This window comes from Hemiscyllium ocellatum, chromosome 42 (assembly GCF_020745735.1).
Source record: "Hemiscyllium ocellatum isolate sHemOce1 chromosome 42, sHemOce1.pat.X.cur, whole genome shotgun sequence".
NCBI classification, from domain to species: Eukaryota; Metazoa; Chordata; class Chondrichthyes; order Orectolobiformes; family Hemiscylliidae; genus Hemiscyllium; species Hemiscyllium ocellatum.
In genome coordinates, this window is record NC_083442.1 from 10,099,904 (window position 1) to 10,126,193 (window position 26,290).

Sequence of the window (26,290 nt, forward strand, 5' to 3'; positions counted from 1 at the left end):
GTGAGAGATGGAAGAATGAGGATATTCCATAGAATACATTCAAGGGAAGCTAGACAAGAAAGAAATAGGACCAAGAGTAGGTCAAGGCTAAGGCCATTCCTCCACACCTTCCCAGCCGCACCCCCCCCCCCCCACCCCCAAAAAGAAATACTTGTCTAGCTTCCCTTCAATGTGTCTTTGTTCATTGCTTCAGCCACTCCAAGTGGTAGCATGTTCCACATTCTTATCTGGATTAAAGCATTTCTCAAATTTACTATTAAATTTATTTGCCAACTATGCTTATAACCTAAAAGTCTTGCACTTTGTTACCGCCTTCTTCAGCATTAACCACATTCCCCAATTTGATGACATCTGCAGATTATGAAATTATATTTGATTGTTGAGCTCATAAATTATGTGCACAGTGAATAACAGTGGCACCACTTTCATCTTCAGCAGTTTGAATTACCACCTACCTCCATTTACTTTTTTGGAATCAGTTCACTATCTAGTACACTATCTATGATGTGTTGCAGGTTGAGATAATCAGACAGAAGAGCAGAGTTGATGAGGAGCAGAAACTCCTGCATAGACAGATTAGGAAAAGGCAGGTCTGCACTGCTGTAAATTCAAGGTGAAGTTTTCCTGTTTTTCAAGACATTAACAGGGTGAGTAGGATACTCAAGTTTTTGAGAGATATCTGCTTTATTTGAAGCCACAAGTGACAGTTTTATAAATAAGGTCCAAACACAGAATGACATTTGCTACCTTTAGAGTATCTAACTCTTGCAGTTCCTTATATACAGAGGGTGCTAGATCAGATCCTGAGAAGTCACAGGGGGGCGAGTGATTGTTCTCACATTCATTGAGCTGCCGTGATAATTTCATAATCACTTCATCTTTGGCTTGAATGGTTTCTCGGAACATGTTAAGCTGGTCATTGAGCCCAGTCATTTTATCTTGTATTGCTTTTAATTCTTGCTCCAAGTGGTCTTTCTGTTGGTTAATGTGATCCAGCTGATTATTGAGGGCCTTTATCTGGTGGTCTTTCTGCTGCAAAAGCTGAGATATTCCTTCATCCATTGAAGTACCAATGTTGAACAAGTATTTTTCTTGCTGGGAATGTTTCAATGTTTGCTGTAACAGTCGCACCAACTCCTTTAAAAAATAATCAAATGTCAGACAGTAAATAGACCCTAATCCAACAGGCTTATGTAATTAATAAATTGGCAATTATTAACTACTCTTTTGTAATCAATCATTAATAGATCAGAGATCAGTATCAATATACCACATGCAACAATTTGTTGTTATTTATTTACCACCTTTATCCAAGTGCAAGATGCTTCACAGACCAAAACGTTGGTCAAAGATTTTAAGGCAAGTCTTAAAAGAAGAGAGGACAGAGAGGTTTAGCAAGGGAATTTCAGATCAAGAGGCTCAGGCAGCAGAAGACAGTCACCAACAGTGGAACAGCTGAAACCAGGGAAACTCAAGAGGTCAGAATTGGAGCAGCACGGACATCCAGCAAAGTTGGAGGGCCAGGTGAGATTGCAAAGATAATTTTGCAATGTTTTGTATAATTTCCAGTTCATATTGGTGCAAATTGGGAGCAAGGCCAGGAGTCAGTTGGGATAGTCAAGTCTCAAGTTAACAAAGGTACGGACTAGAATTCAAGCAGTAGATGATGCCAGAGCCAGGTATTGAGATTGAGACAGAAACATATTTGCATCAGAAATCAATATTTAACAAAGAAGCTAGACAAGAAAGAAATAGGACCAGGCGTAGCAGATGGAACAGTTTTACGTTCGGAGGTTCTCCTCTGGGTACAAATTAGTACAAAGTGTGAACAGTCTGGTTCAGTGACAAACAATTGGCAAAGGAGGCACTGAATCAGCAGGTAAAGAATAAAGTTTGTGGCAAAGACAAAACATCATTATTTCAGTTTCTCCACTGTTCAGTTGAAGATCTTTCTGCACATCCAAAATCACATGGCAGACGAGCAGATGGCAATGTAAAGACAATAGAGGGATGGAAGGACATGGTCATGAGCAGAATCAAGGGGTTGAATGGCCTACTCATGATCCTATGCTCCTACCATTTGTTAACATCATGGCTGATCTGACCATAATCTCAAATCCACAATCTCGCCTATCACCAAAACCTCAGAATCCCTTGTTAGTCAAGAATCCACCCACCTCTTCCTTAAAAATACTCAATGACCCTGTCTCTATCATTTATAAGGGAAGTAAGGTTCACAGACTCAACCCTCAGAAATATGTACCCTTCATTTCTGCCTTAAAGCAAAGACCTCATTTTTAAACTGTGACCTTGTTCTGCCTTTTATTACATGGGAAGGCATCCTTTCAGCAGCCACCTTATCAAGTCCCCTTAGCATTACACTGATGCCAAAATGACACAGGTTATTATTATACTGATGCCTCCCTGTCTACAAACTAAACATATTCCAACAGACTGCCCTGATGTGACAACTGAATATCTTGGACAGTTTTCAAAAATAACTTAAATCATTCCAACCGGATAGGTAACTTGCAGAAAAATGTTTTTGGAATCTTTTAATTCTTTCGTATGATGTAAAATGATAGCATATTTCATATTTGCATCAGAAATCAATATGTAACAAATATTTATCTAGGGCCTTTAGAATTGATAGAGTCACAACTCTCAATTGGATTTGGTATACATTCTCATAATAGTGTCATAAAACATAAGCAGGCCCTTCCACCTACTGTCCCTTCTCTGCCAACCGGCAAACACCAAACTACAGTAATCCCATTCACCTGCATTTGATCCATAGCCTACTATGCCCTAAACATTTTCAGTACTCATCCAGATGCTCCCTAAAGTACTTTCTTTCATCACCTTCTCAGGCAGCATGTTCCATATGTCTACAACCTGCTGGGTGAAATAACATTTTCTCAGGTCTCTTCTAAACCACATGCTCATCACCTTGAACCTATGCTCGCTGTTCTTACAAACATTTGCCATGGGAACAGTCCCTCCATTTTGTATGCCTCAATCAGATAAGGCATTTCTGCAATGGAGACTCCAGGATGGCATGGTCCTTCATGGGGCCAGGGTCAGGGATATCAATGAACATTTGCAGGCATTCTAAAGGGGAATAGCAAGCAGACATATTGGTACCATTGACATTGGCAGAAGGGATGAGGTCCTGCAAGCAGACTTTAGGAGGCAAGGATGTAAATTATAAAACAGGATCTAAAAGGTAGCAATGCTTGGATTACTTCCAGTCCCACATGCAAGTAAGTATAATGTCAGAAGTCACAAGACACCAGGTTACATCCAAGGTTTATTTGAAATCACAAGCTTTCGGAGTGCTGCTGCTTTGTCAGTGATTTCGAATAAACCTGTTGGACTATAACCTGGTGTCGTATAACTCCTGACTTTATCCACCTCAGTCAAACACCTCCACATCAAGTTGGCATAAAAAAAAAGAGGTTAATTCAGTTGCTAGAGTGAGGTTGCAAGAGACAGAGCCTTAGAATCCTGGGACACTGGGACCTGTAGAAGGCCAACAGGTTGCACCCGAACTGAATGGGATCAGTATCCATACAGGGAGGTTTGCTAGTGCTGTTGAGGAGAGTTTAAACTAACTTGGCAGTGGGCTAAGATCCTAAGGGAAGGTTCAATAGTGGGAGATGAACAGTCAAAATAGCACGGTGGTACAGTGGTTAGCACAGCTGCCTCACAGCACCAGGGACCTGGGTTCAATTCCAGCCTTGGGTGACTGTGTGTGGAGTTTGCACACTCTCCCCGTGTCTATATGGGTTTCCTCCGGGTGCTCCGGTTTCCTCCCACAATCCAAAGATGTACAGCTCGGGGAATTGGCCATGCTAAATTGCCCATTGTGTTCAGGGATGTGTAGGTTAGGTGCATTAAGCCAGGGATAAATGTACAGTAATAGGGTAGGGGAATGGGTCTGGGTGGGTTACTCTTTGAAGGGTTGTGTACACTTGGGCCAAAGGGCCTGTTTCCACACTGTAGGGGTTCTACGAAGCCTGACACCATCTAGGACAAAGTAGCCCACTTGCTTGGTATCACAACCTTTATTTTTTCTTTACTCAGCGAGTTGTGAGCTCATGGAATGCCCTGCCAGTATCAGTGGTGGACTCTCCCTCTTTATGGTCATTCGAGCGGGCATTGGATAAGCATATGGAGGTCATTGGGCTAGTGTAAGTTAGGTAGGCTTCGGTTGGCGCAACCGAGGGCCGAAGGGCCTGTACTGCGATGTATTTTTCCATGTTCTATGTTCTATAAAATTAGAAGGCACAGCAAGGCAATCAAGGCGGCATAGAAATTATAGGCCAGTTAAGGCACAAGGGCATTTAGCAAAGTTGGATGGTATTTATTTTTATGCAAGTCTGATGAACAAGGCTGATGTGTTCAGGGCACAAATTAAAACATGGGGGTATGATTTCATTGTTATCACAGACATGACTGGGAGAGGGACAGGATTGGCAGCTCAATATTCCAGGATATTAGTCTTCAGGAGAGACATGGAAAGAGATAAAAGAGGAGGTGGTGTCACAATATTGTTCAGGGAATCAATTACAGCAATAAGGAGGGATGACATCTCAGAAGGTTCCTCAAATTTAGCCATATAGACATAAAAAAACCAAACAGAAATGTATTATAGGTCTTCTAACGTCGGAGAGAAATAGAAGAGCAGATATTCGTCAAATTTGAGAGACATGTAAAATGATTAGAGTAGCAATAGTAGGAGATTTCAACTTCCACACATTAACTGGGGTAGTCAATATAGAAGGTTTAGACAGCGCGGCATTCTTAAAATGCATCTAGAAGATGGATATAGCCAGTATATAAAAGGCCTGGACTTTATGTAATGAAACCATGCAAGTAGTTGAAGTGTCAGTGGGGGAGAATTGTGCAGATAGCAATAAGGACAAGGATGGGCCAGAAATCAAGTTCTAAACTGGAGGACGGTTGATTTTAATAAGATCAAGTATGATTTGGGCAGACTGAAAGCAGATACTTTCAGGCAGATCTGTTTTACAGGAGTGGAATGCATTCAAGGAGGACATAAGCTCAGTGCAAAGCCAACATGTTTCAAAGCTAAGGGTGGAACCACCAAATTCATTGAATCGGAGGCATCAAGACATATACAGAATTGGATAACGAGTAAAAGGAAGGCTGATACTGAGGGCTCAAATAACAGAAGCCATACAGGAATACGGAGAATGTGAAAGGAGGAACTTTAAAAGGAAATTGGGAAAGCAAAAAGGAGGCACTAAAGAATAAAGATAGGTTAAATAAAAGAAAATTTGAATTATTTCCCAAGTATGCGAAGAGTAAAAGGATAACAAGAGAAAGCATAGTGCCAATTAAGAACCTCAGTTGTAATTTGTGCATAGAGCCAGAAGATGTAGGAGGGAGTTTAAAAGAATACTTTGTGTTGGTGATCACAAGAAAGGAGGAGGATGTGGAAATAGAAATCAGGGAGAAAGTAGTGATAGTTTATTTAAGCCTATTATATATGGATAGGAGGTTCATGAATAGTCTAGCAGGTTTAACAGTAGATAAATCTCAAGGGCTGGATGAAATGCATCCAATGTTGTCAAGCAAGGCAAAAAGAGGAAACACCAGGATGCTGACAATTTTTAATTTCTCCCTGGCCACAGAGAGATGCCAAGGACTGGAGCACAACCAAAGTAGTTCCATCATTCATTAAAAAAATCCTACACTCCAGACAGTCTAACCATAAAGGTGGGAGAATATTGGTAACAATTCTGATAGAAATAATTAAGCTGCACTTGGAGAGGCAGGGATTAATCAAGAACATGATTTTGTTAATGGGAGGTCACATCTGACCAACTTGACTGAACTTTTTAAAAGAGGTAACCAGGTGGGTATATGTGAAGGCAATACATTCGACATTGTCTATTTGGACTTCAAGCATTTTGATAAGGTTGCACATGGTGACTGATAGCAAAAGCAAGCGTTCAAGAAATCCAAGGAAATTTGGCAAATTGCTTCCTGCCACTCAGCCAACTGTAGACCCAGAAGGTGATGGTCAAGGGAGTTTTTGTGATTGTAAGCCTGTGTCCAGTAGGATTCTGAAAGGATCAATGTTGGGGCCTTTGCTGTTTGAGGCAAATAAAAACGAGTTAATTTAGGAGGGTTAATCAGCAAGTTTACAGACGATTTAAATATCGATGGGGTGACAAATAGTGTGGACACCTTAGATTACAGTACAACACAACTGGATTTTTTCCAATGGGCTGATCAGTGGCAAATGAAATTCAACCTGGATAAGTGTGAGGTGATGCATTTCAGCAGTACAAGCAACAAAAAGGAATACATGATAAATGATAGGAGCCTAGGAAGCACTGAGGATCAAAGAGAACTTGATAAGCGTGCCAACCAATACTTTAAGATAGCAGGACAGGTAAATAGTGTTTAAGGCCGTATATGGGATACTTGCCTTTGTGAGCCAGGCAGAGTATTTAAGAGCAGGGAGATTGTACTAGAACTGTATAAAAAACTGGTTAAGCCACAGCTAGATAATTGTGTGCAGTTCTGGCATCCACATGATAGGAGGGATCTGATTGCAATAGACAGGGTGAAGAGGACATCTGACAGGATATTGCCTGGACTGAAGAGTTTCAGTTATGAAAAGAGATTGGACAGATTGGAGTGTTTTCCTTGGAATTGAGATGACAGAGGGGGAATATGATTCAGAAGTATAAAATAAGAGACAGGCAGGGTAAATGGGGGAAGAAAACCTTTCTCCTAATGGAAGCATCAAATGACCAGGGACATAAGTTTGAGTAGGAGTTAGAGGGGACAGGAGGAATTTTTATTCACTCAGAAGGGTGATGGGAATCTGGAAAATACTACTTGTAAGGTAAGTAGAGGCAGAAACTCAGTATGTAAATGAATGAATGAACAGGAACCCAGCATTACAGAATATAGCAAGCTGTTGAGTAAGTTAGTAAAGACAACCTAAAACACCATTGTACAAGTCAGAGCCATTCAGCTCAAAGATGCCTTTTAAAATGGTGATTGTAGCTGCATCCTCCCCTTCATCTTAACATTCAACATCGGCCATCTAAGAGTTTAATGCATCTCATAACCTAAACATGTAGAGCATTCAATACAGAACATCAATAAATTGGGTCACCTTGATATGCAATCAATCACTTTCACTAATTGTGTGCAACTCTTCAGTAAATGAGAAAACAAATTATCAGGTGGCAGATTTTAAAACAAAAACACCAACTGAATAATTAGATAATCAAGATGGAGACATTCAATTAAAAAGAGTTGGAACCTTGTAATCATATGATCTAATTAACTGGCAGTGTAACATTACTACAGTATTAAGAAAAGGAACCCTGTGTAGAAATGAACCATCTGAAAGGAAACAGTCCTCTGCAGACACTACCAGAGGTTATATCTTAAACCACTATAACTGTCAGTGGAAAAATGGTCTTAGTTTGCTCATTCACCAAGCACCACAACGTTCATAATTATATTACATGCACATACAAACCTCAGATGCAACAGAAACCAAATGTGCCAAGGGGTCACAAAGCACAAATGAGGCACAACTATTCTGGATTCTATTCCCAGTTAGGTCAAGAGTTCCAGCAGAGTTAAAACGATGGCCAGTCAAAAAAATAGAGCAATCACAATAAATCTTTAAATCCATTACTAAGTTAGCATTGAAACTCAGTTTCACTTTTACCTGAAATGGCACTGGATTTGAAAATGTAAGTAATCATCTGGATCTGCACAACTAAAAAATCCTTACATACACATTTCACTCTGTATATATACAACTGTTGGTAAAGTATGCATGCACTTTGTTATTCAAAGTTAGCAACTTCCAGTATTTAAAATCCAGGATAATAATTTCATCCTCCTGTTGTACAGCAGAATAAAAACTGTTTCATCAACTAGGGTGTTGCATAATACTTCCAGATACAAGAATCTTATTCTGCTAAACTTGTGCATTCTGAAGAATGCAAGCAGACAAAACCATGTGTCTGGACACCACAGACTAGACACTGGATAAATCTGAAAAAATGTAACCCACAATTCTAACTGGAATTAAATCAAAAACTACACTATAAAAACCAACACAGTAGGATGACTAATGATCAGGTTGGCTTTCAACTTCCAAATGGAGTGAATAATTTGTCATTTTATTAAATTTTCATTTGATTAGGAGAGAGACACAGCTGGCCATTCAGCCCATTTTTTGTTAAAATAATCAAAAGTTAATCTCACTACTCACTTCTCTCGCCACAACCTTGCATCTTCTGCAGTTTTAAATATGTACTTCAAATATTTATTTCACTTTGCATCAAACTGCGATGTCTTGTGGCAGAAATAAAATTAAGGGATGGTTGTCTATTGGCAATGTTAGTGCATCCATAATCCAGAGTAAAAATGAGTTCTGGATAGATGAGTTCAAATCACAGGACAGCAACTGGAGAAATTTAAAGTCAAACAATTTTGAAGTAAATGATTTTCTTATAATAATGAATTTTAAATTACTGATTTGCTATAAAAACACAGTAAGTTCACTAATGAAGGTCGTCTTGTCTAGCATGATGCAATAATGTGGGTGACGCTTAAGCATCTTCCAAAATGTCCTAGAGGGCCATTCAATTATAGGCAGCTTACTATCGTTTTGAAATCAAATAAAACATAAGAAATTGGAGGAGACAACCATTTGGTGCCTCAGGTCTGCTCCATTCAATTAGATGATCCAATTGCATAAATGATTTGGATACAAGCAGAAGAGGTACAGTTAGTAAGTTTGCAGATGACACCAAAATTGGAGGTGGAGTGGACAGCGAAGAGGGTTACCTCAGATTACAATAGAATCTGGACCAGATGGGCCAATGGGCTGAGAAGTGGCAAATGGAGTTTAATTCAGATAAACGCGAGGTGCTGCATTTTGGGAAAGCAAATCTTAGCAGGACTTATACACTTAATGGTAAGGTCCTAGGGAGTGTTGCTGAACAAAAAGAGACCTTGGAGTGCAGGTTCATAGCTCCTTGAAAGTGGAGTCGCAGGTAGACAGGATAGTGAAGGCGGCGTTTGGTATGCTTTCCTTTATTGGTTAGAGTATTGAGTGTAGGAGTTGGGAGGTTATGTTGCGGCTGTACAGGACATTGGTTAGGCCAGTGTTGGAATACTGCATGCAATTCTGGTCTCCTTCCTACCAGAAAGATGTTGTGAAACTTGAAAGGGTTCAGAGAAGATTTACAAGGATGTTGCCAGGGTTGCAGGATCTGAGCTACAGGGAGAGGCTGAACAGGCTGGGGATGTTTTCCTTGGAGCGTTGGAGGCTGAGGGGTGACTTTATAGAGGTTTACAAAATTGAGGGGCATGGATAGGATAAATAGATAGATAGATAAAGTCTTTTCCCTGGGGTCGGGGAGTCCAGAACTAGAGGGCATAGGTTTAGGGTGAGATGGGAAAGATATAAAAGAGACCTAAGGGGCAACTTTTTCATGCAGAGGGTAGTACGTGTATGGAATGAGCTACCAGAGGATGTGGTGGAGGCTGGTACAATTGCAACATTTAAGAGGCATTTGGATGGGTACATGAATAGGAAGGGTTTGGAGGATATGGGCCGAGTGCTGGCAGGTGGGACTAGATTGGGTTGGGATATCTGGTCGGCATGGACGGGCTGGACCGAAGGGTGTGTTTCCATGCTGTACATCGCTATGACTCTAGTTGTGGCTATAAATCCACTGCACTCTCCGTCCCCCTATAACCCTCAAACTCTTTTAGCATTCAAAAATATATCCAACTCAGCCTTGAATATACTCAATACCAGGTTCAGATGCTCTCCTGCAAACAGTAACAACCCTCAGGAAGTGCCTCACTTTTGTCTGAGACACCTTTTATTTTGAAACTATACATCCTTGTTTTCATTTCTCCCACATACTGAAACGTTCTCTCAGCTTTTACACCATCAAACCCCCTTAGAATCTTTGTTTTTCTGTACTAAAATCTATAAAATGTAGAAGCAGAAGCTAGCTCTTTGGTCCATTGAATCTGCTCCACCATTCAATGAGATCATGACTAATCTGATAATTCTTGGCTCCACTTTCCTGCCCTTTCCCCAAAAATCAGTAGGGGAATCAAGAGTTAAGGATCTGTCAACCTCAATCTTGAGTACACATTACAACCTAGCTTTGACAGTCCTCAGAAGTAAAGAATACCACAGATTCACTATGCCCTGAAATAAAAATCTCACTGTCTTAAATGGGCAAATAAATCCCCATTCTCCTCAATAAATTTACAAACTTCCAATGAACTGCCTGTATTCGTGTCTTCCCTGTATTTCAAGCCTGTCCTTATAATACATTTCTGCACAGGTTTTTAAATGAAGTTTCTAATCCTATAGCTCACACTTTGACAAAAGCTTGTACTTATACAGTGCCTTTCTTACTTAGAATGTCACAAAAGTACATTGCAGCCAAGGATCCTTTGAAGTTTGGTTCTTGCTATGATGCAGGAAACAGCAGCCAGTTTGCACAAAGCAGCCCCACAAACAGCAATGAGATAATGACAAGCTCATTATTTTTTGTAAACATGGTCAAGGGTCATTGCTTTTTAAACATCAATTTTTCAACGTTTTGTGATGTCAGAGACGTTTTGTAACTACTGTCAGTATCAAGCATGGTCAAGCCACATATATCATAGGTTCACATACAACAAGGGTTCCTTGAACCAATCCTGGACTTGATTCAAATAACTTTCCCCACTTCACTGGTTCAATGACCCCACTCCTTTGCTAAAGTGCCTCACAAGTGATACATGATTGATCGCCTTGTATGGAGAGGTAGCGAAAATTATAAATAATGTTGTTTTGACTCTTCAACTGTACCTTTTGACTGATTAAATCTTCTTTCACCTTGTTCAATTCCTCCTGCTGAGATTGAATTCTGGCCTGAATCTCTGTTGTTGCCTTTCCATTGGTAACAATCCATTCTACAGGTGATGACTCACTGCTATTCCGATTCTTTGATGTTCCGATCATGTCTCTCAAGAATGGTGGACGTTTAACTCGCGTTGCCCTTGCGAAATCAAAAGAGAATGCCGACCCTACAGAACATGCCAACAAATCTTTCCAGTTTAAAACTAAACTGTTACTGAGAGCGACAATTCAAACACAAATCTTTTAGCAGTTAAATAATTGAAAATACAGAGTCAATATTTCAATTTATTTGAAGTCAAATATTAAGTTTTGAAATTTTTTTCTTAATTACTTTACCTGATTTATTTAGTTACATAATCCATGCTTGAAAGAGGAATTCACACCAAATGTAGAATTGCAGTATCATTTTTAGGCTCATACCAAACCAAGCCCATAGCAAAGTGCCACAGGCCTCAAATTACAACAGCTCCCCAATCACAGTGCACTTAGACAGACCCACTCTAAAAACACAGAACTGTATAGAACAGGTATAGGCCCTTTGGCCCACGATGTTGTGCCAAACAACACCAAATTAAACTAATCCCTTCTGCTTCCCCTTGGTCCATATCCCTTTGTTACTTCCATATTCACGTGCATATCTTAAAATCCATTAACCATCCCGATCGTATCGGTCTCCACCACCACCCTTGGCTGCACATTCCAGACTCTTACCGCTGTGTAAAACAACTTGCCCCTTAAAAGGGGTCTAGTGGTATTACTGCTAGATTATTAATCCAGAGACCAGAATGTTCTGAGGACCCAGGTTTGAATCACACCACAGCAGATTGTGGAATTAGAATTTACTTTTTAAAAATCTGGAATTAAGAATCTACTGATGATCATGAAATCATTGTCATTATCAGAAAACCAATCTGATTCACTAATGTCTTTCAAGGAAGGAAATCTGCCATTCTCATCTGTTCTGGCCTACAGCAACACGGTTGACTCTCAAATGCTCTCTGAAATGGCGTGGTAAGTCATTCAGTTGCACCAATCGTTACAAAGTCCCAGAAATGAAACAGCCTGACAGTCATACTTACGGAATCATACCTTACAGATGATGCCCCAGATAGCACTATCACCATTCCTGGATATATCCTGGCTCATCAGTAGGACAGACCCAGCAGAGGTGACAGCACAGTGGTATACAATCAGGACGGAGTTACCCTGGCAGCCTCCAATGTTGACTCTGGATCCCATAAAGTATCATGACTTCATGTTAACCACTTACAAGGAAACCCCTTGCTGATTACCATATACCATCCTCCCTCAGCTGATGAATCGGTACTCCTCCATGTTGAATTATATTTAGAGGAGGCACGGAGGATGGCAAGAGCACAAAATGTGCTCTGGGTGGGAGATTTCAATGTCCACCAAAAGTGGCTTAGCAGCAGTACTACTGATGGAGCTGGTCAGGTCCTAAAGGACATAGCTGCGAGACTCTATCTGCTTCAGGTGATGAGGAAACCAATAAGAGGAAAAAACAAACTTGACCTTATCCTTACCAATCTGGTAGCTGCATATGCATCTATCCGTGACAGATAAGAGTCACCAACTGTACCATCCTTCTGGAGACAAAGTCCCATCTTCACATTGAGGTTAACATCTATCTTGTGTGGCACTATCGTGCTAAATGGGACAGACTTTGAACAGATCTAGCAACACAAGACTGGGAATCCATGAGACACTGAGCCATCAACAGTAGCAGGATTTTACTCCAGCACAATCTGTAGCCTCATGACCCTGAATATCATCCACTCAACCATTACCATCAAGCCAGGGGACCAACTCTGGTTTAATGGACAGCGCAGAAGGACATGCCATGAGCAGCACACCCAAAGATAAGGTGTCAACCTAGTGAAGCCACCAGTCAGGACTACAGGTAATTCTTCTATAAAGTGATAGTTGTGTTCTTGTGCAACCTCACTTCATAAAAAAATTACGCTTTGGAAATACCGTTTAAAGTGTTGGCAATGTAACTGCATAACAGCCAACACACATCTTAAAAGGTTCGTGCTTTAGAAAGTTTCCCCAATTCGTCAAACATGTTACAGCAAATTTGCATCAATGAAACGCACATTATAGCAGAACAGCCTGTACTTGCATAACAAACAGAATAAGCAGCAAGTGATAGACAGAGCTAAGTGATCCCACAACCAAAGGATCAGATTAAGCTCTGCAGTCCTGCCACATCCAGTTGTGAATGGTGGTGGATGGATTAATCAACTCAATGGAGGAAGCGGCTGCTCCACAAGCATTCCCATCGTCACTAATGGAAGAGTCCAGTACATTAGTGCTGAAGAGAGGACTGAAGCTTTCGCAGCAATCTTCAGCAAGGAGTGCCAAGTAGATGACCAACCTGGGCCTCCTCCAGTCCACCAAAAGTGGTCCCCCAGCATCACAGATACCAGTCTTCAGCCAATTTGGTTCACTCCAAGTGATATCAAGAAACTGCCGGAGACACTGGATACTGCAAAGGCTATGGGTCCCGACAACATTCCAACAATAGTACTGAGGACTTTTGCTCCAGAACTTGATGCTCCCCTAGCCAAGCTGTTCCAGTACAGTTACAACACTGGCATGTACCCGACAATGAGGAAAACTTCCCAAGTATATCTTATACATAAAAAACAGGACAAATCCAACCCAGTCAATTGCCACCCTACCAGTCTACTATCAGTCATCATTAAAATACAGAAAGTGTCATCAGTGCCATCAGGAAGCACCTACTCAACACCTGCTCAAGTGACAATCAGTTTGGCTTTTGTCAGGGCCAGTCAGTTCTGGACCTCATTACAGCCTTGGTCCAAACATTGGCAAAACAGCTGAATTCCAGAGGTGAGGTGAGAGTGACAGCCCTTGACATCAAGACTACATTTAACTGTTGTGGCATCAATGAACGCTAGCAAAACCAGAATCAATAGGTATCGATCAATGGGCATCCATCATCTTCATCATCTTTTTCAAACATTCAATCCAGTTGGTGGACTGGTTAGCAAGGTTAGATTTCATGGAGTACAGGGAGAACTAGCCAATTGGAATCAGAACTGGCTCAAAAGGTAGAAAACAGAGGGTGGTGGAGGAGGGTTGTTTTTCAGATGGAGACCTGTGACCAATGGAGTGCCACAAGGATCGCTGCTGGGCTCTCTACTTTTTGTCATTTATATAAATGATTTGGATGTTAGCATAAGATATAGAGTTAGTACGTTTGCAGATGACACAAAAATTGGAGGTGTAGTCGACAACGAAGATTACCTCAGATTACAATAAGATCTTAACCAGATGGGCCAATGGGCTGAAAGGTGGCAAATGGAGTTTAATTCAGATAAATGCGAGGTGCTGCATTTTGGGAAAGCAAATCTGTGCAGGAATTATACACAATGGTAAGATCCTAGGGAGTGTTGCTGAACAAAGACACCTTGGAGTGCAGGTTCATAGCTCTTTGAAAGTGGAGTCGCAGGTAGATAGGATAATGAAGGCAGCGTTTGGCATGCTTTCATTTATTGGTCAGACTACTGAGTACAGGAGTTGGGAGATCCCGTTGCAGCTGTACAGGACATTGGTTAGGCCACTGTTGGAATACTGCATGCAATCCTGGTCTCCCCTTCCTATCAGAAAGATGTTGTGAAACTTGAAAGGGTTCAGAAAAGACTTACAAGGATGTGGTCAGGATTGGAGGATTTGAGCTACAGGGAGAGGTTGAATAGGCTAGGGCTGTTTTCCCTGAAGTGTTGGAGGCTGAGGGGTGACCTTATAGAGGTTTAAAAGATCATGAGGGGCATGGATAGGATAAATAGACAAAGTCTTTTCCCTATGGTGGGCGAGTACAGAACTAGAGAGCATAGGTTTAGGGTGAGAGGGGAAAGATATAAAAGAGACCTAAGGGGCAATTTTTTCACGCACAAGGTGGTACGTGTATGGAATGTGCTTCCAGAGGAAGTGGTAGGGGCTAGTACAATTGCAACATTTAAAAAGCATTTGGATGGGTATATGAATAGGAAGGGTTTGGAGGGATATTGGCTGGGTGTTGGCAGGTGACACTAGATTGGAATGGGATATCCGGTTGGCATGGACGAGTTGGACCGAAGGGTCTGTTTCTGTGCTGTACATCTCTACGACTCTACCAATAAAAGCCAACACACCATATGCCTTCTTAACAATCCTATCAATCTGGGTGGCAACTTTCAAGGATCTTACATATATGGATATGGAGAGATCTCTGCTCATCTACATCACCAAGAATCTTACCATTAGTCCAGTACTCTGCATTCCTGTTACTCCTTCCAAAGTGAATCACTTCACACTTTTCCACATTAAACTCCATTTGCTACTTCTCAGCCCAGCCCTGCAGCTTATCTAAGTCTCTCTGTAACCTACAACATCGTTCATCACTATCCACAACTCCACCGACCTTAGTGTCATCCACAAATTTACTAACCCATCCTTCTACGCCCTCATCCAGGTCATTTACAAAAATGACAAATAGCAGTGGACCCAAAACAGATCCTTGCAGTATACCACTAGTAAGTGAACTGCAGAATGAACCTTTCCTAAAACCCACATTTTCAGTTAGCCAATTTCTGATCCAAACAGCTAAATCACCCTCAATCTCATGCCTCAGTGTTTTGTGCAATAGCCTTCTATAGGGAACCTTATCAAACACCGTACCCGACATCCATACATACCACACCAACTGCTTTACCCTCATCCACCTGTTTGGTCATCTTCTCACAAGAATATTTGATCCCCTTTTTAGAAGAAATCTACTTTCTTCACTTCCTCTTAGCCTTTCATTACACTAATGACTGTCATTAGAGCACACATTAAAGGTGCTCTGTTCCACTTCTCGGAAATGAAAGCGGAAATGGAAAAACCATGAAGCATCAATATTGTTGTTACAAGTTATGAAAATTCAATGTGAACAACACGATGAGGAGGCCATTTAAAAAAAAAGTCCGAGGTTGATGCGACAAACAATATTACCAGATTAAATTGTACAAGACCGGTCGTTAAGTCAATTGGTAGATGGAAGGTAGATGGGAACTGAAAGCTGAGAGGGTCTCTCATTAACAGAGAAAAACACAAAGATGACATAACTGTACATTCCAGACTGGACTAAAGACGGCTCAGATACTCACTGTTCAATCTCGGCAGATTTTGCTCTGCTGAGTACCACGTGCGCATTTCTCATTCAAGCTTATTGCACACTTTACAATTCAGGTACTGCTATTGGATTATAAAGAAGATAAATGTGACACTTGAGATTTCCCATCTCTTTCGGTTAATTCAAAATGTTATCTTACCGTGGGACAAGTTTAAATTATCCAACATCAGAAATGAACTGACAACTGAAATATTTGCCAGGTTACTTCTATCACACTAGCAGAAATGCTTACAAATTTGCTCTGGGAGCAGGGGTATGGTATTAAACTGCCTCTAGATCTGAGAGACATATTTCACTAATATACCCTGATTGCAAGTTAGCAGTCTGGCCAATATGGGTCATGTGCTCTGAGGTAGAGTGATTGGGTGCAGAGGGGCATCGTGTGAAAAGGTAAAATCAGTTTATTAGTTCTACCATGAATAAAACTTGAAGGCAATAATGAAAATGTTGGGAAAGCAGCCCATAGGACACAGTAGGTAAAGTAACTGCTTCTGATAATGGAGTGCTGAGCATGAGTGGTGACTTTAATCAAAAACATTTTAGCATGTTAGCAAGAAAAGCAGATGAAGAGAGCAACTTTGATTTAGTTGGACTCTGAACCAGGATAAGTATGTCCACAACTGGCTTGTTAACCATATGCCCCAGGGCAAAGTTGGGCCTAAACAGCCAGTGTTTAAAAATACATCAAGTGGAAATGAAAGAACGACAAAGAACGTCTCCTCCAATCACAGTATTTTACTGTACCACGTTTACTGCTCACAGACTGCTGGGATTGGCAGAGAAATATTCTGTGATTGCAGGAGCAGTGAGTAGCTTGAAGGAAAGTAGATTCATTCAAATTCATGCCTGAACACTGCAATTGTAGTAGACAGCTATGGGAGATGGTAACCAAGAGTCTGTGTACTTTTGAGCTGGGAAAGAGACTCCACATTTCTGATTGGCTGATGAGACACCAGGTTTGCACCCTTCGATGCAGATACTGGCCACCTAAGGTCTATAGACATGATGGCAGACTGAGGTGTCTGAGCCCAGCAAGGGACAGTGAGTATAGGAGAGTGAGAAAGTTTGGGATCGCACACACACTCAGACTCACCCTGTTATTCGTAACTTCTCTGCCTGGCACATTTTAAATGATCATCTTTACTGATTACTTCAATTTGAAATATTAACAATTTATTGCTTTGATTATTTTTGCTTAGCAAATTAAACACCATCTTCATATTTCAGCTTTTAATTTGCAATTCATATTTAAATGCTGCACCAAGCCCTGTATTTACAGAATTTGGTCATTGTCCTTTGTATGAAAGAATTTAAAATGTGACTGCACAAAAAAAATTGGACAACCTTGGCCTAGCAGTGTGAGGAAAAGGATGCAATTTATATACTGTATACTATACATATTTTAGGAAATAACATTAAAACCAAGTCAAAGATCATTAAATTGGGAATAAAGAGTAATTAGTCTCTAAATTTAATTTTAATTCAATTACCTTGAAACTAATTTCAAATGCGTTGTCAACATTGCTAAATTGGAGTTGTTCATTGTGCAAAATTGAACTTTCAAAAACACACTGGCCGGAATAAAATTTCAACGCAATTTTTGTAAAATTTGTTTTTGAGAGGAGCAACACAAAGGATTAAAATTTCTATAAAGATAAATTTGTCAAGTGGCTAGAAACAGCAATTGCCTGAGGACCAGGAAGTAGCATTTGATGTTTCTTTTCAATGAATTATTTGCCACAACATTTTCTCTTACTCCCAAATTTCATATATACATTCTAGGAGGACTCAGCAGGCTTCTAATACAAAAGCTAACTTCACATACATGTGTGTAAGCAGGCCAACTAACCAGTGCCATCACAGCAATATTCAATCTCATTTGTGATGATTAATCTACTTGTTTAGATGTTTCTGAAACTCGAGGGCTGACGGAATGTGTACCTGGGCTCTCTGGACAAGGACACAAACATATGATTTGATTTATAGAAACTATTGACCATTAGTCTATTAATGGCATTGGATGTCATAAACTGGGACAAAATTTGCTTAAGGTGATCAGATAGTATTCAAGAATTCAGTCAATGGTGTGCAGTAATTGGCCTAAACATATGGATGAAAATGGAATAATGCAGGCTAGATCGGCTTCAGATTGTTGCACCAACCAGTGAAACCATTGAGGGCTGAAACACCTATACTGCGCTGTAATGTTCTATGTAAAAGCTTGAATATGCCTTGAAGCACCATAATCTAAACAGCTATGTACGAAGGCCTGAAAAATGGGAATCTGCTGTATAGCTCCTTTTTTGGCCAACACAGAAAATGGGCTAAAAGACCTTCTGATAGTATTGTAGAGCTTCAATTTGACAGACAGAAATGCTGAGTGAAACTATGCAAGACTTGGCAGAACAAAGACTTTAGACAGATTATAAAAAACATGGTCTTATCCAAGGAGTGTAATGTTGCTTTGAAAGTATATCGGCTTGTATAATAATGTGATTTTCGAACCACTTAGTTGCAACTGTAAAATGAGGTCACAAACCTCTATTTGCTTCTGTGGAACTTTTTCTCTTTTCTTCATGTGCTGCTGCCTCTTCCAGTTCTTTGAGGCTGGGATCAATCAGCTCCCAGTCTTCAGTGTAGAAGACACTTCTCCGGTTTTCATTATTTCCTCTTCCTGGCTTCAGATTCGACATTGAATTTCTGCATTAGACCCAGAATTCATTATAAATCCAAATTATATCCATCAGACAGCAACTTTTAAGGTAATGCAATGCCCAAGGCACTTTAGCATTACAATCTGAGTCAGATAGGAGGATAGGCAGCTAAAGAGTTTGGTCAGAGGGGTATGTCTTGAGAATGGTCTTTAAAGAGGAAAGTGAGATAGAGAAGTGTACAGATTTACAGAAAGAATTTCAGAGTTTCTAGGCAGCTAAGGCAAGACTGCCAATGGTAGAATAATTCAAATCAAGGATATTTAAGAGAACAAAATTAGAAATATGCAGATATATCTCAGAGTTATAAGGGATGGAGTCAACTACAGAGACCACAAAGTGGTGAGATTAAGAATTGTAAAATGGAGAGCAGACTTTAATAAGTAGCCATAAAGTCATAGGTCAGCAAGCGCAGTGGTAATAGATAAATAAGATGTGGAGTTAGGATATGAGCAACAGATTTTTCAATGCTCTGAAGTTGAGAGAATGTAAGATGGGAAGACAGCCTGGAATAGTCAGGTGTAGATAACAAAGGCATGGGACAAGCAATTCTGCATAAATGAGCCATGGGACAATGTTAGGCAATGTCACTGGAAACATGTGGATTTAGCAATGACACATAATGTAATCAGTTTCAGAAAAGACAATCAATTTTATTTCTGATGATATTTCAAAAGGCAAAACACTAGAGGCTTGGCATGGTAGGCTCCCTGCAGTTAGATCAGACATTGTGAACCTAACATCACCAAAAAATTTGAAAAACAACATATTTAAGATTTCCACCATGTGCAGTATCAACAAAATAAACATTCAGTCACATCTGGCAGACTCCAAAAGAGGGAAACAGATAAGGTTTCAAGTTGATGAGTGCTGATCTGACTGTTTCGCACTCTACAAATGCTGCCAGGCCTCAAGTATTTCCAGAATTTTCTGTGCTTATTGCACAGTGTAGCAATTCAACTAGCAATCAGATTTAACTTAACTAGAAAAAATCTCATCACAGAAGATTTATCTTGAGCCATAACGAAACGGTGGGATAACTAACTGCAAAGGCAATGAGTGCTAACAACATTCTGGCAAATGTATTGCAGGCATGTGCTCCAGAACTCACCATTCCCTAACCAAGCTACCCCAGAACAGCTACAACACTGGTGACAATGTAGAAAATTACACAGGTAAGTACTTGTATCTAAGATGACATTATCAAAAGGCATGATTTGGAGATGCCGGTTTTGGACTGGGGTGTACAAAGTTAAAAATCACAACACCAGGTTATAGTCCAACAGGTTGAATTGGAAGCACACCGGCTTTCAGAGTGTCACTCCTTCATCAGGTGATAGTGGAGGACTCAATCCTAAAACGTCATGTTTTTCATGACCTGCAACACATTATTAATGAGGATGAGCACCTCGCCAAGACCTTCCCCACACCTCCACTACTTGCCTTTAAACAACCGCCAAACCTCAAACAGATCATTGATCGTAGCAAGCTGCCTGGCTCTCAGGACAGCTCCATACAACCATGTCATGGTAGGCGCTGCAAGACGTGTCAGAGTGTGGACATAGATACCACCATTACACGTGGGGACACTTCCCACCTTGTACATGACAGGTACTCATGTGACTCAGCCAACGTTACCCATCTTATACGTTGCAGGCAAGGATGCCCTGAGGCATGGTACATTGGAGAAACTGAGCAAAGGTTATGACAATGGATGAATGGGCACCGCACAACAATCAACACAGAGGAATGTCCCCTCCCAGTTGGGGAACTCTTCACTGGTCCAGGATATTCGACCTCGGACCTTCGAGTGACCATCCTTCAAGGCGGACTTCGGGACAGGCAGCATCGAAAAGTGGCCGAGCAGAGGCTGATAGCTAAGTTCAGTACCCATAGGGAGGGCCTCAACCAGGACCTTGGGTTCATGTCACATTACAGGTGACCACCACTGCACTATACACACACACACACAGACAGGCACCCTTACAGACACATACACTCCCACAGGCAACCACTCAAAGACTTAGACCACTCTAGACTCATGCGCGCACACACACACACTCACTCACTCAATTCCCCCCCACCCACCCCAGACACGCGCACACACTCCCACACTCTCACATGCACCATCTCACAGACTTAAGACACACACACACACACACACACACACACACACACACAAAACCCAGACAGAGACATACACACAAAGACCCACATGCACACCTATTTTGTGGGGTGAATTTGTACTTGCAGAGCTACAATGTACTTTGCTCAAAAACTGCATGAATACATATAAAACCCTTATCTCACTTTTTAGATTAGAATCAATCTAAACATCATGACATAGACAGAGAACACAGGAGGCTAACACCTTCAACATATTATCTTGCTATCACCCATTGTTACAGCTAACCTGAGAATGCAACTTTTAAAAAGGGCTTTGTGATTTACACATGAAAGAAGTGAAACTATCATGGTACTCAAACAGATGAAAGACTCAACAGACAATCAAGGTATTTTTCAATGTATAATTTCAATGTATAATTCCACTATCACCTGATGAAGGAGTGATGCTTCGAAAGCTAATGTGCTTCCAATTAAGCCTGTTGGACTATAACCTGGTGTTGTGTGATTTTTAACTTTATTAAAGGCAGTCATTGCAAAAATGTTACCAATGTACTCCTGTACTGGAATACACACAACAATAAAGGACGTTCTTCTCTTACATACATGTCCCACACACAAAAAGCAAGACAAGCCCAACCCAGATAAATACTGCATCAGTCTACTTTCGATTATCAGTAAAATAAAGGAAGGGCTCATCAACAGTGCTATCAAGTTACACATCCTCTGCAATGACTTGCTCAGTTTGAGTTGTGTCAGGTCCACTCAGCTCAGGACCTCATTATATTCCTGACTCAAACAGCAACAAAAGAATTGAATTCTGGGGTGACGTGACAGTGACTACCCCTGCTATCAAAGCCACATTTGGTGGAGTGTGGCATCCAAGAACCCCTGACGAAACTGCAGTCAATGGAGATAGGGGAAACTCTCCACTTGGAGTTATTACTAGCCCAAAGCATTTCGTAGTGGAAGGTCAGTCATCTCTGCAGGAGATCCTCATAAAAGTGTCCAAACCATTTCCAGCTGCTTCATCAATGACTTTCCCTCCATAAGATGAGAACTGGGGATCGAGTCATTGAGATGTACAGCATGGAAACAGACCCTTCAGTCCAACCAGTCCATGCCAACCAGATATCCCAATCCAACCTAGTCCCACCTGCTAGCACACAGCCCATATCCCTCCAAACCCTTCCTGTTCCTATACCCATCCAAATGCCTCTTAAATGTTGCAAATGTACCATCCTCCACCACTTCCTCTGACAGCTCATTCCATACACGTACCACCCTCTGTGTGAAAACGTTGCTCCGTAGATCTCTTCTTTATCTTTCCACTCTCACCCTAAACCTATGCCCTCTAGTTCTGGACTCCCCCACCATAGGGAAAAGACTTTACTCATTTACCCAATCCACGCCCCTCAATTTTGTAAACCTCTAAGGTCACCTCTCAGCCTCCGATGCTTCAGGGAAAACAGCCCTAGCCTGTTCAGCCTCTCCCTATAGCTCAAATCCTCCAACCCTGGCAACATCCTTGTAAATCTTTTCTGAACCCTTTCAAGTTTCACAACACCTAGGAGACCAGAATTGCACACAATATTCCAAAAGTGGCCTAACCAATGCCCTGTACAGCCGCAACATGACATCCCAACTCCTGTACTCAATACTCTGACCAATAAAGGAAAGCATGCCAAATGCCTTCTGCACTATCCTATCTACCTGCAACTCCATTTTCAAGGAGCTATGAACCTGTACTCCAAGGTCACTTTATCCAGCAACACTCCCTAGGATCTTATCATTAACTGCATAAGTCCTGCTAAGATTTGCTTTCCCAAAATGCAGCACCTTGCATTTATCTGAATTAAACTCCATTGCTCGATTAAAATCCTGGAATTATATCCCTAACAGCACAATGGGTGTTCCTACACTAAATGGACTGCAGTGGTTCAAGGTAGCAGCTGACTATCATCTCTCCAAAGGCAAGTAGAAATGGGAAATAAATACCATCCCATCCAGCAACCCCCATGTCTAATGTATCCATGAGAAAAGAAAAGAAATTAAGCTACCTTTAAATGTTGGATGAAATGAATAATTTCAGATCAATCAGAAGACTGAGGAACTGATTGAGAGGAGTTATTTGGAGGGAGTCACACCTAAGTCACAGGATAAAGCTAGTTGGGTGACTGTCAGGGAAGGAAAGGGAATAGGCAGACATTGCAGTGATCCCCTGTGGTTTTTCCCCTCAAAAATAAAGGAAACCACTTTAGACACTGCTGGGGGTGGGGTAGGGGGGAGATATGATCTCCCAGGGAAATCCATAGCGGCCAGGTCTCACGCACTGAGTCTGGTTCTGTAGCTCAGACGAGAAGGTGGGGAGAATAGGAGAGTGACAGTGATAGGAGATTCAATGGTTAGAGGAAGATTCTGTGGTCGCGAACAATTCTACCGGATTGTACGTCGTCTCTTGGGTGCCAGGGTGAGGGATGTCTCTGATGGAGTCTACAGGATTCTTAAGTGGAAGGGTGAGCAACCAGAAGTCAAAGTTCACATTGGTACCTAGGACACAGCTAGGAAAAGGGATGGGGATTTGAAAAGTGAATATAAGGTACAATTTAGCCTGCTTGGCTCTCTCTCTTATTCCTGATGAAGGGCTTATGCTCGAAACGTCGAATTCTCTATTCCTGAGATGCTGCCTGGCCTGCTGTGCTTTGACCAGCAACACATTTGCAGCTTACTGGAAGCAGGACTAGTAGAGTAATAATCTCAGGATTGCTATCAGTGCCACGGTTGAGTGAGGCTAGGAACAGAGAGCGAATGCAGCTGAACACATGACTGCAGGGCTGGTGTAGGAGGGAAGATACATGGATCATTGGGATACCTACCAGGGAAGGTGGGATTTGTACAAGAAGGACAGGTTGCACCTGACCTGAAGGGGTACCAATATCCTGGGTGGGAGGGTTTAAACTAATTTGGCAGGGAGATGGGAACCAGAGCTACGGATCAGAGGATGGGGTAGCTGGTGAACAGGCAGATACAGCATGCAGAGGGTCTGTGAGAAAGGACAGGCAATTGACACGCAAAGGTGCAGTCAGTGTGATGGGCTGAAGTGTGTCTATTTTAACACAAGTCTCAGGAATCAGGGCAATGAACTACAATGAACTACAATGAACTTAGAACATGGATCAGTACTTGGAACTACAATGTTGTGACTATTACAGAGACTTGGATATCACAGGGATAGGAATGGTTGTTCGAGGTTCCGGAGTGTAGATGTTTCAAAACAAAGAGACAGGAAGGTAAAATAGGTGGTGGTGGGAGAGTGGCTAGTTAGGGATAGAATCACAACTGCAGAAAGGGAGGTCGTCGAGGAGAATTTGTCTGCAGAGTCAGTATGGGTGGAAGTTAGAAACAGGAAACAGGCAGTCACTTTATTGGGAGCTTTCTATAGACTGCCTCCAATAGCAACAGGGAGGCAGAGGAGCAGATTGGGAGGCAGATTTTGGAAAGGTGCAGAAGATTGTTGACATGGGTGATTTCAACTTCCCTAATACTGATTGGAGACTTAGTGCAAATAGTTTGGATGGAACAGATTTTCTCAGGTGCATGAAGGAAGGATTCCTGACTCAATATGTAATAGGCTGACAAGAGGGGAAGCCTCACTGGATTTGGTGTTTGGCCACAAATCAGGTCAGGTGTCAGATCTCCTGGTTGGAAGAGCATTTCGGTGATAGTGATCCCAACTTCCTGACCTTTACTATAGTCAGGGAAAGGGATGGAGCAGACAGTATGGAAAAGTACTTAATTGGGGGAGGGGAATTACAATACTATTGGGCAGGAACTGAGGAGCATAAATTGGGAACGGATGTTCTCAGGGAAATTCACAACAGAAACATGAAGGTTGTTTAGGGAGTTCCTGCTACGAGTGCTGGACAGGTTTGTCCCACTGAGGCAAGGAAGCGATGGTAGGGTGAAGGAACCTTGGATGATCAGAGATGTAGAACATCTAGTCAAGAGGAAGAAGAAAGTTTACTTAAGGTTGAGGAAGCAAGCATCAGACAGGGCTCTAGAGGGTTATAAGATAGCCAGGAAGTAACTGAAAAATTGACTTAGGAGAGTTATAAGGGGCATGGCGGGTAGGATTAAGGAAAACCCCAAGGTGTTCTACACTTGTGTGAGGAACAAGAGGGTGGCCAGAATGAGGGTAGGGCCAATCAGGGATAATGGGGGGATCTTGTGCCTGGTGTCGAAGGAGGTCCTTAATGAATACTTTGCTTCAGTATTCACTAGTGAGAGGGACCTTGTCGCTTGCGAGGGCAGCATGGAACAGGCTGATATGCTCAAACATATCAAAGTCCCCTGAGTCAGATAGGATTTCCTATGAAGATGAAGGGCTTATGCTAGAAACGTCAGTTCTCCTGTTCCTCGGATGCTGCCTGACTGGCTGCTTTTCCAGCACCACACTCTTCAACCAGACCGGATAGGGAAGAGATTGTTGCGCCTTTGACAGTGATCTTTGCTTCCTCACTGCCCACTGGAGTAGTATCAGATGATTGGAGGGTGGCAAATATTATTCCTTTATTTAAGAACGGGAATAGGGATAACCCTGGGAATTACAGACCAGTCTTATGATTTAGTGGACGGCACGGTGGCACAGTGGTTAGCACTGTTGCCTCACAGCGCCAGAGACCTGGGTTCAATTCCCACCTCAGGCGACTGACTGTGTGGAGTTTGCACGTTCTCCCCATGTCTGCGTGGGTTTCCTCCGGGTGCTCCAGTTTCCTCCCACAATCCAAAAATGTGCAGGTTAGGTGAATTGGCCAGGCTAAATTGCCCGTGTTAGGTGAAGGGGTAAATGTAGGGGAATGGGTCTGGGTGGGTTGCGCTTCGGCGGGTCGGTGGGGACTTGTTAGTCAGTGCTGGACAAATTATTGGAGAAGACTTTGAGAGACAGGATTTATGATTATTTGGTGAGGAAATAGTTTGATGAGAAAGAGTCAGCATGGCTTTGAGGGTGCAGGTCATGCCTGGCAGGCTTTATTAAGTTCCTTGAGGATGTGACAAAACACTTGCACAAGATAGAGCAATGAATGTGTATGGATTTTAGCAAGGCATTTGATAAGGATTCCCACAGTAGGCTCATTCAGAAAGTGAGGAGGCATGGGATACAGGGAAATTTGGCTGTCAGGATACAGAATTGGCTGGTCCAGAGAAGACAGAGGGTATTGGATGGAATTATTCAGCCTGGATCTCAATGACCAGTGGTGTTCCGCAGGGATCTATTCTGGGATCTCTGCTTCTTTGTGATTTTTATAA

At 41.7% G+C, this 26,290-nt stretch overlaps 1 protein-coding gene across 1 annotated transcript in view; it reads right to left on the bottom strand.

Annotated features, from left to right (window-relative positions):
• The window catches only part of tbc1d2b (TBC1 domain family, member 2B), a 154,572-nt gene that overhangs the window by 53,136 nt on the left and 75,146 nt on the right, over positions 1–26,290 (bottom strand). The window contains exons 4-6 of the mRNA XM_060853641.1: positions 18,688–18,848; positions 10,895–11,112; positions 748–1,137 (exon numbers count right to left, since the gene is read on the bottom strand). Coding sequence (XP_060709624.1) covers positions 748–1,137; positions 10,895–11,112; positions 18,688–18,848 — 769 coding nt within the window. The remainder of the gene's footprint in view (positions 1–747; positions 1,138–10,894; positions 11,113–18,687; positions 18,849–26,290) is intronic.